The following is a 16,901-nucleotide window of genomic DNA, read 5'->3' as shown; positions in this document are numbered from 1 at the left end:
ACCCTACACAAAGCACACCTCCTGCCCAGGCCTGGGCTGCTTCTCTCTTGAGCAGCCATCCTGCTGTGTCTTCCCCAATAAATTTCTTGTGTGGGGTCTGTTGTGTGGTGTGACTGTGGTATTCCTCAGCCCCAACTGCCAGGATCTCTTGACCTTCAGAGCTGTAACACTTACAGGAAGGACTAAGAAAATCACTTCAGGAAACTGCAACTCTTACCTGACTGTATTTTAGAGCAAGCAATAACTGCAACAGAGTAAGTCAACATGTACCATTTATTGATGATGGAATCATACTGGAAAACAATCACAAAAAAAAGTCGTCTGAATAATTTGCTTTACTAAATGAGACATTTCTTTGAAGTACAAGATACAAAGAACTGTCAAATATGTCAGTGAGGAAGCCTTTGGCTGCATATAGACACAGCAGTGACGTCATGAGTTCGACCCCATATCATGTTGTGTAAGGGTGAGGTGGTTTTTGTTTCTAATACCTGTTTCTCAATGATAAACCATATTTTTGCTGGGTTTTACGGAATAGATTTTCTCACACTGAGGTGTATGGAAGCTATTTTTGGTCAGTGGGTGAGCACTTGCCCCTGGCTATAAGTGAAGGTGATAAGCGGTTTTGCTTCTGGATGTAGAAAGGTCTATTCAGTAGTATGCTTTTTCGGTGAAGTTTCTTTTTGGTCCTTGGTGCCTTAGTTTCTTCCTTTGGAGTTTCAGGAAAAGACAGGGGTATGGGAGAAACCGGCACAGGGGACCTTGGTGGAAGACATTTTGTTGAGACCACTTTAGCCAGTGGTTGAGTTGCTTGGGTTGTAGTAGGTTTGGGTGGGAGTTCCTGGCACGGGTTTAAAATGGAGCTTTTGGAATTCTTAAAGTCGTCATGAGCCGCAACGCTCTGTTTTGCAGTGGATGGACATTTTGGCGATGGTCTAGAGTTCGACTTACATTTGCCAGAACTACTGCAATTCCATTTTTGTTCTGGCTTGCCAGAACTGCAATTTTTTCTCTTGTCTCTACTCTTGTCTACACTAGAGGTTTGCAGAGGCAATGTGTCAGGAAGCTTTGGTGGCCTGGCTTTTAGTGCAATGGCTTTGGAGGAAGAAGGTCGTTCTGCCATTGAAAACACTGAGAAAGTGCTTTGTAGCCTTGGCTTCTCTCTCTGTATGGTCATATGTTGTAATCTTTCCAGTTCCAATAAACGAATTATTAACCGCTCAATGGAGCTTTCTGGAGGGTCCACTACTGCCTTCCATGTTTCACATTTTGAGAGGGCAAATCTGTGCAAGTCCAAAGTGTTGAAAGGAGCAGGGAGAAAATCAGCATATACAGACACTCCATTTGCTTCCTCTGTGAAAGACCTCTCCATGTGTTCTATTGTTTCTGGCTTTAAGTTCAGGTCCATCTTTTTAAAATAGCTGAGCAAGGAGTCATTCATTTTCTCATTTTCTGATAAGTCACTCTCATCTGTGACATTGTCTTCCACACTGCCGTCTCTGTATTTGAAATTCCAGTTCTCATTTCTGTCCTTAAGAAAGTCTCCATCAGCATAGGGCCAGCAGAGACCTGCTGGCATCAACTGTCCAGGATAAGGACTTGTTTGCTTGATGTCTGTCAAACCCGGAATGCTTGTTAATGAGTGGTTTAGAGTGAAGAGCCTGGGACCGTTGGGTACATTGAAACCAGTTTCCACTGAAGATTTTTTGAATTCCCTTAAAAAAAATAAAAGAATTAACTAGAGGCTTGTTGACTAGAATTAAAATACTATTAAATGATGAGGCTAGAGAGGTGACTCAGCAATCCAGAGCACTTGCTCTTGGAGAGGACCTGGGTTCTCATTTCCCAGCTCCTATATGGTGGCTCATAACCATTGATAATTCTAGTTCCAGTGGATCCAGTGATCTCTACTTACCTTCATGGACACCAGGCAGTCATATGACACACATCCATACATGCAGGCACACATACATATGTTTAAAAAAAATCTCTAAAAAGAATATTGTTCTGGTGGAAGTTCCACCCAAGCCCCCTTCCCATATTTCCCCCTAAACTCTGCTGCATCTCGGAAAGCCCGCCAAATGATGATGCTCCGAAGCACTCCCACAGGGTATTTAAACTGCCCCCCCAGAAAATAGATAAATATATTCGTGGTTATCTGGTCTGTCTTTCCCATCTCCTGGGGGGGGGGCTGGAAGGCTATCCAGAAGTGTTATATCCATCAAACATGGGCTTTTTCTAATTCAGTTTGATTTGGTTTGATTTGGATTACTTCATCGGTGGGGCTTATAGGGTACAGAAACTTCTCAAATATTAGTAACCTTTATCAAAGATAGGTTAATGTTTAGTTCCCAACAGCATTCATGTATGCAGCTACCTCTAAAATGTTAGTTTCCAAGTATAATTGAATTAGATGTAAATGTCTTAAGGTATACATAAAAAACAAACAAACAAAAACCTGATAGGCAAGCACAATTAAGCCCATGATGATTTCTTAAGATGGTTAACTGTTGTTCTATGTATTCACTTAAAATGGCTAAGTATTTATTAATAGGATACCAGAGAATGCCTGTAGCTTTGAGTAGCTCTGAAATGACAGTAAAACACTTAGTGACCTCAAAGCAGATGAAACTTTTAAAGAATGTATATAACCTAACTTATGACAAAGACTTCTATGTTAAACACTTAAAAAATATTTTAGCAAACAATGAAATCAACAGTATTTGTCAAATAAAATTCATTCTAGACATAGCCCCTGGTAACTTTCTTCTTATGATGCCCTCTTAGGATTAATATTGCTAGGAATTATATTGAAATAATACTGGGAAAGTAATACAGAAAAATGGGTTGGGGGAGCCAGACATTAGGACATTGGGTTTCTAGTTAGATTTTGTCTTGTCATTTGTATATTTGCTTATTTTAAAGACAGCTAGAGAGTAGGTAGCAGCAATGCCCACCTGTAGACTTAGTTACTTGGGAAATTCAGGCATTGAGAGAGCTTGAGCCTAAGCATTTGACTCTAGCCTGAACAGCAGTGACACACACACACACACACACACACACACACACACACACACACACTGGGTAGGGGAATAATTAGAAATACTAACATTGAAAACGTTGATGCACCTACTTGGTATGTAGTCTCAAAGGCTTCTTGGTTCTTTTAGGTTCAACATTTAATAAAAATAACAATCTAAGTCTTTAAAAAATACTTTCATTGTAGCCAAAGTGATAAAATGGTCAGTTAGCTAAGTACTGGGAATGCCACCTTGCCTTTGAAACACCAACCGGAAAATCATTTGCAATCTGCAAATATTAACAGATAGGAGCCCAAGCAAGTACAGTAATGAGAGAGGAACATCAGAAGGGGAAGCCTTCAGCACTAGAGAAAGCAGCATGGAGGGGGCATCTTCTCCAAGCCCATCTCAGGGCTTCTCTGAGAAGCAAGACTTTCTTAAGGCTGAACGTTAAACACTGCTACAAACTAAAGGTTAAGTTATTGTTACTTGTCACTCACTGTCTTTGCCTGTTGCTATGCTGAAGAGAAAACTACTAAAATACTTCATGACACCAAACTCCTATCTCTACAATGAAAGGCTACACAGTATCTAAAACCTGGGTACCAAACCCAGTCCTGCTGGTTACTCCTCACCACACCCCCAAACGAGTCTCTTTAATTTCACTGGTGGAGAGTGGCAAAGTCACACCCCTGTGAGTGGTGGTACTGCATGCCAAGTCTTAACCATTGTACCATGTTGCCACATGTGGTGGTACTTGCTCTGTTAAGATGCAGTGACCTTCATTTGACCTCTATCCTGAAATTCTTGTTCCTAGCAGAGTTCTTTCTGGTGAAAGTAAGCTTTTCTATCTCCTTCAGCACTGCCACTCCATTAGGACTACAATTCCCTGTCATCCTGGTTGCCTCCTGGAGCTTAAACATAAGGCTCTACTCTGGGGTTCATTCAGGAAGTGTTCTGACCAGGGAATGATACTTGTTCCCTGGTGAATCACTCTATTGTTATACTTGTATTAAAGAGAAGAACTCAAGATGGCCATTAATGAGGAATACTCCATGTGTAAAGTGACATAAGGCAGTGCCCAGTGAAAGGTCTTAATCACGCATTACTAATCTGAATTGCAGTCTGGCTGCTAACACAGAATAAAATGAACATGAAAACCAGCATTCAAACCCAGCCAAGGTCTGACAGGATACTGTCATGACTGTGAACTTGCATTCAGCTGTGTCCACATCCTGCTCTACGACCACTAATGTGTGACTCTGGCAAGCATCTTAATTCTCACCCTACCCCAGGGTTCTGTAAAAGAGAAATGCCGGCAGCAATCTACCTTGTAAGAGAGTCAACTTGTAAGAGAGTTAGATGAGTTTGTATGGATGGAATTAATAGTTCCTGGCATAGAGAATTCTATTTTTGTGCCACATTTCTTTTCCCTCCAATAAGAAGCCCAGCTCAATCCATCTAAGCCTCACTGTAAAGGTTCAGTACGAATACACTGGCTGTTTTGTGTTGTCTGTAGCCACTTGCTATTTTAGAGTGAATTTCTATAACTGCCTATTATTTGCATAGGATACCTTTTTTCCTGGTTGTGTTTGATCTTTGTATCTCAAGTAGTTAATAGGTATATTTAAATTTATTTCAGTGGAATTCCTGCTGGGTTTGGTGGCACATGCCTTTAATCCCAGCACTTGGAAGACCTCTGAGTTCAAGGGCTGCCAAGCCTACACAGCAAGACCAGACGCTATCTCAAAAACAAAAACACAAAACAAAACAAACAAACAAACAAACAAAAAACAATATGTAGACATTTGCCTTACCTGCTATCCATGGTACTTCCCTTATTGACAGGAGAATTCCATAGCTGAAATACCCCTTGGTTACTGTTCTGCTAATACAAAAAGTACACATGATGTTTAAAAGCTTGGAGAATTTCAAGAGCAGAAGTTGAAGAGTGAGGAAGAAATCACACCTGTGTTCTATTGTGAGCATGCTCCGGTACAGTCAGCTGCAACACCAGCTGTTCTGCTGGAGCTTCCAGATGGTTCTACAAGGCATCAGGAGACTTGAATACAACACAACCCTGTTTGCTATTCATATTCTAAGTAAAGTCCAATGTACTCCCAACTTTCTGCTGTTTTGGGCACTGTTAATGAGACTTAGATACCACTGATATTACTTTTACAGTTAAACATTTCACATGTTAATATAAAGGGTACATGGAAAGATTGTTTTTACTACAAAAGAGGATATTAAGCATTTTGAATGCTTCAAGACATTTTAAAGCCACACGTTACTTTACTTTTGAAAACAACTAGAAAACTGTTTATCACTGCCAAGCTCAATTTACAGCTTTGTTAGACTGAGAGAAGTTAATGTAAAAATCTTATTTTTCTTTCTTTTGTGATACTGGAGGTTGAAAAGGGCCTTGACTACACATGCTAAGCAAGTACTTTCCCACGAAGCTCTATCTTCAGCCACTAAGTTGCTCAAGCAAATCCTGAACTAACTATATCATAGACATCCCTCTGAGCCTCATCCTCCCAAGTATCTGGGATTACAAGCCTGTATTACCAGACTCATTCAAATAGTAATTAACGACCAATTTATAACTCTGTAAAATGGCAAAGGTCTTGACTTGTTTAAAGAACTCTCTGGAAATAATATTTCAAATTTCGCCTTGAAAAAGAAAAAAAATTGAAAGAGCATGCAAACAATTTTCAAGGAATATGTTTTATGAGGTACTTTAAGCCAACATCCTTACCTTGTTAGTTTTGCCTGAAAGAATGTATATAAAAATGTCAATTAATAGTTATATAAAACAGGTTAAGAATTGAAATCCTTTAAGCTGTGCGATTCTTGTGGTATAATATACACATCCAGGGCTTCTCACTACCTGCCGCACCATCCTTTCCAGGCGAAAGGCTTTCGTTTTCGGCAAGGGGTTCTTCCGGATTCAAGTTCCACGGAGAGAGATTCTAAAACAATATTCATTTTAAAGGATAAAGTTTGTATTGATGTTTAAAAGCCCAAATATACCACTTTACATATTCCCTGGGTAAATGCTGACAGAGAGCACCTTCTGCCTTCTCTGCAAAGGCAGTCAGCATATCTCCAAGGAGCATACGACCTCCTCTTAACAAACCTTACCAGCTTGTTTGGCGGGAAATGGAAAGACGTTTACAATATTGGTTTTGTAAAAAAAAAAAAAAAAAAAAAAAAAAAAAAAAATAGTGCCAGGCAGGTTTCAATACAGGTTTTTAAATTATAATGAAACACCCTGGTCAGTGTTTCACTGGCATGTGATGGTCCATCCATCAGGTATCATGCACTGAATGCCAGATCTGGCAGCCTGCAGCATCTCCCATCAATCACTGACAGGAAAGCACCCATCCTTGTGTTACATTCCCTGCTTACTCGGGATTCCAGGTGTTAGGAAACACATAGCAAATATTCCAAAGAAAGCCAAAAGTAAGTGAAAAGTGCCAGTATCTACGATTGGGCAGATGTTCTGGGAGAAACCTAGGGTGAGTATACAAGGTGATTCCAATACTTCATTCTGGAAAAGAGTGATGAAGCACTTTAGCTGAGAAAAAGTTTTTCTGGTAACCGCTAAGCAAATGAAATGTTAGGTGTTACTAGGCAATATCTCTATGCAGTGGGAGAAGAAATATGCCTCAGTGCAGTGTGAAGATTTAATTTACCCACAGAGAGGTTTCTCCTGGTAGGATGGGTGCTTGGGTGTGTAAAGGAGGCTGCAGACTATCCATCTCTAAGGATTTTCTGCTGTCTGGAGTAGTATAAATAAGGTCAGTCTCTATGAGAATCACCTGGGAGGAGGGGAGGCTTTCAAAAAAGTAACTGAGGGTAGAGGATGTGACTTGGTTTTGGAGCACTTGAGTATCATGCCTAAGGTTTGTATTTGGTCTTAAGCACTGGGAAAAAACACTATAGCTTCTAATTGAGGAAGATGAGGATGAGGGACTGTGAGGTGACTAGGGTTTAAGAGCACTGACTGACTGCTCTTCCTGAGGACCTGGATTTAACTCCTAGCAGCTCACAACTGTCTGTCATCCCAGTCCTGAGGATCTGACCCCCCCCCTTTTTTTTCTTTCTGTATAGACACTGCCTGCATACATGCAGGCAAAATACACATACAAATAAAGAATACAGTTTCCCTTTAAAAAGACAAAGGTGAGGACCAGCTATTGGCATTTTTGAAGAGCCCAGTGGGTGCTCACCCTTCTTTGGGCTATGTATTCCTGGGACAGTGGTATCTGAAATGTCACACGTGGGGAAAACATGTCCTTGTGTTGAAATGGGGAATAGACACTGAGAAAACAGAGCTGTTTATACACACAACCAACATGCCAAATGGTAAAGAAGACTAGACCGCCTGCCAATTTCTCCAGGGTTGGGGCTTGGCTGTATGGTATACCAAAAACCATTACTGATGTGTAACAAAAATACATGGGAGAAAATAAGGAGAGCATTGCCTAATAGATAACTAGGTGCCAACCTTCTTAATGAGATTGTTTCTATTTGTTAAAAACAGGGTTTTTTTTTTTTTTTTTTTTTTTTTTGGTTTGTTTGTTTTTGTTCACTAAAATTCAGTAAGGCGAAAGCTCAGCAGAAACTGTTCACAGAGCAAAAGCAGAGTTACCCCCACAGTAGCACAGTAGGACCCTGGAGCTCTCTCCCTGCCATCCAAAGTTTCAAATTCAGGAGCAGCTCTGTACCTCCTGAGGGGCGCTTGACACATGCAGGTTGGTGTCACAGTTCTCATCGTTTTTCCTTCCCATTTTGTTGGAGCTGCTCTTCTGTCCCGTTGAAGTCCTACACATTGTAGAACAGGCACACTTAGAGGAAGGTTTTTCATTTTATGTACAAAGAAGCCTGAGTTTTGTTAAGAAAAATGCTTAGAAGGGCTAGAAGTGTAGCTCAATGTCAAAGACCTTGGGTTTTAATCTCAGCAGCAGTAGCAACCATTAAAAAGCTTAGAAAGCAGAGAAGGGGCCCATGTAACCTTAGAAACAATGGCAAGCCAGACTGACACCCTGAGGAGACAAAAATAAATGGCAAGATCTGGCTGGCAGGATATTAGGAAATGAAAGCCAGATGTCAGATAGGATGTAAGACTATTGGGGGAGGAGGCAAATACAGTGAGCTACCTCAAATTTAAAAACAGGTTCCAAGCCTGCTTTTACTTATTCAAAACAAAATGTGCCCCACCTGAAAGCAAAATTGACTTTTACACATAGGCGGGCCGGGAATCCTATGTGTATTTCACTAAAAGGCTCAGAGGGCCAGGCATTTTCCAATACCAAAATACTTGGTATCTAAAATCCCCCCCCCCCCATAGGTAGTATTTCGGATAAACACATTAGACATAGAGCTATCTGTTAATGCAATCACTGGATTAAGGTTTGGACAACTAGAAAAATTAAAAGCCAGTGTAGTAGCCAGTAGCTAACGGTTTACAAAGTGTTGTCTTCAGGGAATATTTATAGTTCAGGTAGTTTAAGAACCAACAAACTACCCAGTCCATTGCAATATACATGCAGACTCTGGGGCTGAAAGATGCAGAAAGCAGCAGGCTGCTAAGAAGCCAGGCACCGTTAGGATCACTCAGATTTGTGCCCCCATGAAAGGCACCAGGACCACAGGAAGGGCTGGAAACAGGGAGACCTTCAGTGACCTCGGCCCAGGGTCTGCAGCCTTAGCTTCCCGTGGACAGGGAGGCAGATCACCCTTCCCTCCTGGCTGTGCTGGGCTTCGTAGCCCAGAATGGCAGGTAGTCCCTGAGGGTGGCTTGGGCTCTTACTCGTCCTCCTCGAAGATCCACGTGTCCTGGCCTGCGGATTCCTGGTGCGGCACCAACAGCTCAGCGGGCGCCGGCTGGGCCTCGACCTTCCTGCGGAGGGAGGACAGGGAGAGGGCGGCTGCGGGCCGCGGGCGCCCCCGGCGGGGTCGCACCCGGGCCAGGCCGGGCCACGAGGACGCGTCGCCTGGCAACTACCTTGGAGCGTGGCTGCCCGCGCGCCGCTCCACGTTCCACCCAGGCCAGAGCCTCTTGGGGTCGCAGGGACGCCAGGACCGCGGTGGCGCTGCCCCAAGTCCCACTAGCCTTGAGGGCAGCTCAGCCTACCTGACATCCCCAGTGCCCATCCCCTGAGGGGTCCCTGCTCCACCCTGCCTTCCCCAAGGCTTCCGGGGCTTTGCTAGTCCTTCTCAGCCCAGATGGGAAACTTCTGGAGTATTTTAGGTCACTGCTGATCCTTCTCAGGCCACCTTAATTTTTCTGGGACCTTTCAGGCCCCTTGGGGCCTCCCTGATCTTCCTCCATTGCTTTCCTTCGCAAGGTTCTGGGCTTCCCAGCCACCTGTGGGCCTTCGTGACCCTAGTGAGGCTCCACAGACCTTCTCGGGGTGGGGTCGGGGACTCTTGCTGTGGCCAGTAGGTCTGTGGTACCCAAATCATGACCCACAGCCCTTCATTCCAACATCTGTTCAAATATCACTAGCCCATTCTCCCCCCTCTGTCTCTCCCTCCCCGACCCCCTCTAGGATACATTTATATTGTAAGAACCCAGTTTTGTAACCCTGAATGAACATCTCTTGCCACCTCCACAAATTAAGTGGAAAAAGAGAGAAATAATATGTGTAAATTATATATAATTGAACTTTCATATTAAGTGTCTTTTCCCAGGGCAGTTTGGTATACAGAAAGATTTTAAGAGCCACTCTGTATATAAGTAAATGACTACTAAAAATGTCAGTATAATAAAGTAAGGACATTTGAGGGGTTTTATTTGTTTTGGTTTTTGAGACAGGGTTTCTCTCTGTAGCCCTGGCTGGCTAGTCTGGAACTCTCTGTGTAGACCAGGCTGGCCTCGAACTCAAAGATATCTCTGCCTGTGGTGATGCCGAGTGATGGGATTAAAGATGTGTGTCACCATGTCCAGCTTTGAGAAGAAAAACTTTTAAATTGCTTGTTGATAATACTTTGTCTGATTGAACATCAGGCCCTAGACTCAAATTCCGCAAGTTTCAATAAGCATTGAAATATACTGCCTCTTTAATGTCTGAAAGAATGGGAGCCCTGTCCCTTTTATCTTCCAGAAAAAGTACATACACATATATGCAACAAACATGAAGTTTCAAAGATATTTGGTTGCCTCCCCAACCCCACCCAGTAGATGCCTGTCTTCTTCCTCTGCATTTAGTCTGTTCCCCCCTCAAAGTTTAAAGAGGTCTTTCCTGCCTATCTTACTCTATTACATAACTCTTTGTTTACTCCTTTGTACAACTCACAATCTTGTTTATGAGCCCTGTTTACTTGTTGTCCTTAAAAATCATCTGTTTATCCATAGTAGTGAGGGAAACACCTTGCCTGCTCGATCCATTATGATACCCACCTCACTTAACACTGGGTGGAACTCATAGTAGGGGCACAATCAACCAATGAAGAGGAAGACTAAGGTCTGTGGAGGCCTCATTCCCTGCAGGTTTCTTGGAGGTCTAGGTGTTTCCTTCCTTCAGGGTGTTTTCTATCTGGTAGCTCTGGCATATAGCTCTGTCAGATGCTCCTCCAAGGTCTGAAGAAGGAAATCTTAACTCTTCAGTCTAGCTTGAAGCGATTGCTTTCACTTTTCCTCTCTAACTCCTTGTGCTTGTCAATCACATTGAATAATTGCACAGTTTTGCTGAGCTCTCCCTTTTATCAGTTCTGTTTTGTTTTTAACCTGCAGGATTAAACTGGAGTCAAATTGTTTTAGCTCACTTGTCATCCTTCTGATCGCTGAGGAAGAATAAACAGCTATCCATTCACTCCAAGATGCTATTTTGGGTTGTATTATAGTGATTTGCTTAAGTTATTTATTGTTATAATTTTCCATCAAAAGAGACATATCTTTTGTACATTTTGAAGACAAGATCTACCCTTATTCAATTTAGCATAATGTCGGGCAGATAGTAGTCATTCAGAAAATGCTTGAATTAATTTAATTACTGCCTAATAATAATTGCCAGAATGCATGGCATTTTAAGGGTGCCAGCCATACTGCTGAACATTGTATGTGAATTGCCTATTTAATATTCACCTCAACGAAGCAGTTACTACTAGTTGTTCCTAATTTTTAATTGAGAAACTTGAGCTGTAACTATATTAAGTGCCTCTTTTCAATTTACAATTACTTTGAAAATGGTGAGCTGGGGGCCATGTACTCTCAGCTAGTCTTTTCTAGAGTATATGTAGCTGGGGATTTTTCTTCAGTCTCTTCTGGGGACAGAAATTATACGTGTACAGGTGTGGTTGTGCAGGTGCAACATTCATGTATCTGGCTCACTTGGTCTCATCTTCCTTGTTTAATGTTTCTGGTTCTGCCTTTTCCTTTGGTCTTACTTAGGATCAATTACAGGTCCTAAGAATCACTCTGAGGTTTGTACATTCTATAAGATTCTCTTTCATTGGCCCCATGGTGGTGGTGCACACCGTTAATCCCAGCACTTGGGAGGCAGAGGCTGATGGATCTCTGTGTGTTCAAGGTCAGCTGGGCTGTTACACAAAGAAATTCTGTCTTGAAAAATAAAACAAAACAAAAAATAGTCTCTTGGGTACAGCCTAATCTCAATGGCTTCTCTTTCCCATTATTATCCCCCACTCAAATGCTTTTCCTTTCCATGCTTTGATGACATCAAAATTGTGGCTGCCTTTCCCTTTATCACTAAATGTGAAAGACTATAGTTAAGTCTAAGTAGTTAAGTACACCAAAACATCTAAAAGAATGGTATCTTCTCCAACTGCTTTGGCTCTAATTCACACTGCAGAAGTAAGAGACTAGGCCATTTTCTTAGCAGATTAGATTTAGCATTAGTGTCAGCCATTGGCCAAAGAGAATGTCCCTCCCTTCAAGGCCATGACCAACATTCAGTTATTAGATGTAGTCTCAAGGTGGTCTTACTTTAAATCTGTACCTCTTTAGCTAATACAGAGGGAGACCTTTTTTTTTTTCCCCCAAAACTGACCGAATTAGGTGAATGGTCTCTGCTTGGTAGTATTTACCAATCTTCTACAAACTACAGCAGAGGAGGTTTGTTATTAATTTGCTTATGTGTCTGAGGAGGTCAAAGGACTGCCTGGACCCTTGTAGTTGGAGTTACAGGTTGTTGTGAGCTTCCTGGTGTGGGTGCTTGGAATAGAACTTAGGTCCTCTTCAAGAACAACACATGCTCTTAACCACTGAGCCACCTCTTGAGTCCCCACTAGGGAAGGTTTGAATGAGAGGAAATGATAACAAGCCTTGGGTGAGGAACTTCAGAGGGTTCAATAAGTTCACCTTAGCTTCTCCTCTTATGTCAGAGATGACAATGATGACAGAAAGATACTATTGTAGAAAGCACCTCAACTTTCTTGTCTTTATTGCCCTGGGCTAAACAAAGAAATACCAAGACAAAGATTTCTTAGTTACTCTTCAGGAAAAGGATTTCCATTTTTGCCTGTTTCCTGATGCCTTTCATATTTTGATACTCACCTTTCTGGTATACATGACCTCAGAATCCCCTTCAGTAGGATCATGTCAACATTTCCCTAAAGTTGGCCATTATTTTCTAATTAACAATACACTTTTGTGTGTGTGTGTGTGTGTGTGTGTGTGTGTGTGTGTGTGTGTGTGTGTGTGTGGTGCTTAAATAAGATACTGGATCGGAAGTTAGAGAAATAGCTCAGCAGTTAAGAGCACTGGCTGATTTTCCAGAGGACACAGGTTTGATTCCCAGCACCCACGCAGCACTTCATGACTGAACTACAATCCCAGTGGATCTGATGCCTTCTTCTTTGCCACCAGGCATGCGTGTGGTCCATAGACATACTTGGAAGCAAAACACCCATATATATACAAAAATATGAATAAACAATTTAAAAAATTATATTTGACCAGGGGAGGATATATTCAAGTCACTGGTAGACAGATAATATTTAGCATATGCTTTGGATTAATAATTTGATTTTATCCCTTTCCCATCTGTGCCTTTCATTAGTAGCTGATTATCTTTGTCCCAACTTTAGTTTTTTTTTTTTTAATGATCATTAATCATGAGTATCCTAGCTTTCTTGAGTTTGTATAATTCCTTTTAAAGAAACATGAGTAAAATGTTTTTATTTTGAAGGATTTCTTTTTTCATTGTCTACTTTATAAAGTTTTATTTTAAAACTCAACCTTTGCCTGGAGTAGTGCCACAGGCCTTTAATAGCAACACTTGGGAGGCAGAGACAGGTGGATTTCTGTGTTGTCAAAGCCAGTGTGGTTCCAGGAGAGCCAGAGCCACATAGTGAGACCCTGTCTGGAAAAAACAAACAGTAACAACAATATTAACCTTTAATGTCTGCCTCCTTAACAATACTATCTTATTGGGGAAGCTACTATTTTATTTTTTTAAAAAAAAAATAACACGGAATTTTGTTTCAAATCTACATATTCCTACCGTGGATGGTAGTGATGTATTTAAAAACATTTTCCCAAGCAAGAGAAGCCCATACATCCATGAACCCCCCATCCTGTGCCGGTGGTACAGCTGGTGCTTTGAACACGTCCTCAGTCACGTGGTTCCTACTTTATTTTGCTCTTACTGCCGGACCTAACCCTGGTTGTCTGGATGCTGACACAGAGCTGTTTTTCTGGCCATCCGGGATGAGTTTACTTTGATTTTCGGTCTACTTTTCTATACGGACTTACTTTCTGGAGCTAGGACATGTGGAGCTGGGATCCTCTTTCTGGCAGTTGGGGCCCTCCCACCTCAGCTGCTGCGAGCCAAACACTCTCTTTAGGACGCTTCCTTTGAGAAACTTGGAGATGATCTTCTCTTTCTGAACGTTGCTGAACACTCTGCCTTCTGGGAGCCAGCTGGCCTTGTCAAACGCACAGCTGTAGCTTGCTGGCAGCTGAAGGTGCTCCGGAGGCACAAGAGCCCTCTTTGAAACAACAACAAAAAAGAAAGGGATTTGCCTGTTACCTAAGAGCTAGCTAGCTGTGAGTGAAGAAAAACAACCCAGGGTGCTGCCCTGCCCTACCTTGCCCTGTGCTGCTGCAGTAATAATTTAGTAAATAAGGCTGGCGGCAAGACCTAAGGAGCCACTGGTAGGCGTGGCAGCTCACCCTCTCCCGCAGCAAGGCAAGGGTACAGGGCGCTCTCATCAAATGCATGGTTGAGAGGTATTGGTCATTGGAGAGAAGAATTGTCAATAAGATTTTAAAACACAAGCATTCGTTGCATCTAGACTCAGAATTGCAGGCAGTGCCCTACCTAGGAGCTTGGATCAAGATCATCAGGCTAGCTGTCAGCAGTATGTGGCCAATCTTCCTGCCTCCCTGAGCTTCCATCCCAAAATTCTTTCCACCACAGTATGTGTAGAAAAAAGCAAATGGCTATAGTTGCTACAAGTCTAACTTATTGGGGAAAAAAAATCCATCTGCTGATGGTTTGTTTTTTTCTTTTTGTCACAGGGTCTCTTTATGTAGACCAGGCTAGTGTGGAACTCACAGAGGTCTGCCTGCCTCTGTTTCCTGAGTGCAAGGATAAAAGGCCATCGGGCTCAGCCTATGTACACTTTCTTTATCCATTTATCTGTTGATGGACAGCTAGCCAGACTTATTCCCCTAATGTTGGCAATTGTTACAGTGCCCTGAAGAACACAGGTACTCGGCTATCTCTTTGGCATAAGAATCCTTATTTCCTTATCTGCTTTTAAAGTTCTAGCTGGACTGCTGTACTGCTTTTCCCAGTGACTATTGGCCTCTCTGACATTTTCACTAACAAATGAAAGGGAATTTTAAAGTGCCCATCTCTCTGCCCCCTTGACTGCATTTGATGTTGTTTTCTGTGTTTAGGGTTTTATTCTATTTTAAAATTTTGATTATTTTATGAGTATTTTTTGTCTTCACCACACGTGCCTAAACCTGTAGAGGCTAGGACAGGGTGTTGGAACTCCTGGAACTGGAGTTACAAATGGTTGTAAATTGCTTTGTGAGTGCTGAGAACCAAACCTGGGTCCTCTACAAGAGCAGCAAATAAAATGCTCTTAACTACGTAGTCATCTTTCCAGCTCCTATTTTGTCTTCTTGATAAGAGTCAAAATTTTTTTTCAAGGATAACTTTTAGCAATCACCACCTGTGTCTAGTTTCAGCCAGTGCCCGTAGCTTTAGGTAACTATAAACATTCTGTCAAATGCTACTTAGAGTGACATTTCATAATGTCAGTCAGGCATACTTGTGCACACCTTTAACCCTAGTATTCATTAGGAAGAGGGAAGCAGATCTCTGCAAGTTCGAGGCCATCCTTCCTGGTCTACATATGGAGTTCTAGGCCAGCCAAGGCTACATAATGAAACCTTGAGCTGAGTAAATGTGCTTGTCCTTTTTCCTTCCTAAATTATCACCTAAAATAGAGAATGCTCAAGAATGTGCCCATTCTTACAGGACTTTCCTATATGAATATGTATCAGCTTTTCCAATGAAAGCCCTGTGCTTGTTTTGCTCTAGGGGGACACTGCTTTGGAAATAACCCCCGTATAGGTCATTCTCCATTCTTTACTTGGTCCTGCTTCTTTTGGCCTTGTGCTTCCTAACATACAAACCCATTGCATGTTGTTACAGTATAGATCAATTTACAGTGTATAAAGGACATATTTAAAATATGTTTCTTTCTTTTCTATTTATGAAAATGAAGGCTTAGAGTTATGCATTCAACTTTGCTTAGCTGGAAGAAGCCGGGGTATGTGTATTCCAGTTGCCAACATATTCTGTCCTCCTTTCTCCGTCAATTCCTTTCTCCAGCCAAAAATACTTATGCAATATTGAGAAGCACATTGTATTCAAATGGTTCTTGTTAGTTCTATAAAATATTTTAAATGGGTTAACATGGTTTTTGTTTTGTTTTTAAGCCTTTATTTTTTTAGTTTGAAAGTTGAGGACGAAAAAGTGGAATTTATTTCCTGCTCTGGACACAAATGTTCCATAGGGTAAAGCAATGTTTTTCTAAGGTTTTGGCCAAGGCTTTGCAGCATGGCTAAAATGCTGGCCAACATGAGCAACTGCTACCAAGAGTATATAGCACGTGTTCTCTCTATTTTGCAATGTAGTTTGCAAGCCAGTTCAACAAAAGTTGAGTAATCATGGGGAAACTGGTGGCCTGGATGGCCAGTGGGCTGACAACCAAGGGACAACTCTAACCATGCTATTATTTGCATCTTCATTGCGAACTGGGAAGTGGTTTTTGGTTGCTTCTCAGTTGCTCCTTGTTATTTAGTACTTGCATTACCCTCTGCTCCTTGGTCTACAGTGAAGAAAAACTATCACTAAAGAGATTTTATTTGTTTGTTTGTTTTGGTAATCTGGAAAAAGGAGTAAAAAGTAGATAGTCCCCTTACCTGTATTATTCTGGACATTTCCTTAGTTTAGGACCATAAAGCTCTTCCTTGGGTCTACAAGGGGCAGTGCTGATGTTCCCACTCTCTTTGGGGCCTCCTAGGTTTATGGAGTCTTAGTTATGCACACACCAGGTACAAGGCCTCTGGGATGGGAAGACAGCACGGGCAATGTGACTTCCTTTCAGGAAAGACTTGGCTTTTCTCCTCAGAGCTCATCCATATCCAGACAGGAACCTGGAATTTCTGTGGAAAATCTCTGAATTATTTGGTAGGACACCTTCCATGGGCCACTTTTCTCTGATTTGAAGATGCAAGAACGGGTTCTGAGGGTTCCAGGCCAATGCCTGGGCCATTGTGACACTCAGAATGCAAAGCAGTCAGAGACTAGAAAGTGGGTTCCAGCATCTCCTCCTGGAGATGGCAGCGAGCTGAGGCAAAGAACAGTCCCACGACACGCCGGC

General features: G+C 42.0%; 1 protein-coding gene across 4 annotated transcripts; it reads right to left on the bottom strand.

Annotated features, from left to right (window-relative positions):
* Positions 1-255: 255 nt before the first annotated feature.
* Positions 256-8,996, bottom strand: Fam217a (family with sequence similarity 217 member A). Of its 4 annotated transcripts, none has more exons than XM_051194450.1 (7): positions 8,842-8,996; positions 7,757-7,853; positions 5,914-5,995; positions 5,782-5,795; positions 4,990-5,064; positions 4,838-4,908; positions 256-1,715 (listed from the first exon to the last, which is right to left on the bottom strand). In XM_051194450.1, the coding sequence occupies exons 2-7, from the start codon at positions 7,817-7,819 to the stop codon at positions 566-568; spliced, it is 1,455 nt and encodes a 484-aa protein (XP_051050407.1). In that variant the 5' UTR covers positions 7,820-7,853; positions 8,842-8,996; the 3' UTR covers positions 256-565. The 4 variants fall into 4 exon arrangements, with proteins under 4 accessions (XP_051050407.1, XP_051050408.1, XP_051050409.1 ...); XM_051194451.1 differs by having other exon boundaries at positions 4,838-4,905; positions 8,842-8,995; XM_051194452.1 differs by lacking the exons at positions 5,782-5,795; positions 8,842-8,996.
* Positions 8,997-16,901: the final 7,905 nt, after the last annotated feature.

This window comes from Phodopus roborovskii, unplaced genomic scaffold, assembly GCF_943737965.1.
Source record: "Phodopus roborovskii unplaced genomic scaffold, PHOROB, whole genome shotgun sequence".
In the NCBI taxonomy this organism is placed as follows: Eukaryota; Metazoa; Chordata; class Mammalia; order Rodentia; family Cricetidae; genus Phodopus; species Phodopus roborovskii.
Note: the sequence above shows the minus strand (reverse complement) of the source record. Positions and strands in the feature narration are given on the sequence as shown.

Excerpts from the sequence above, each read along its gene's own strand:
- Fam217a (XM_051194450.1), bottom strand. The coding sequence starts at position 7,819 with ATGGGAAGGAAAAACGATGAGAACTGTGACACCAACCTGCATGTGTCA. Across the intron at positions 4,909-4,989 it reads ATGCTCACAATAGAACACAG|CAGAACAGTAACCAAGGGGT; the intron begins GTGTGATTTCTT and ends TTTTTGTATTAG. Across the intron at positions 1,716-4,837 it reads GGAAGTACCATGGATAGCAG|GGAATTCAAAAAATCTTCAG; the intron begins GTAAGGCAAATG and ends ATTTTTTTTAAG.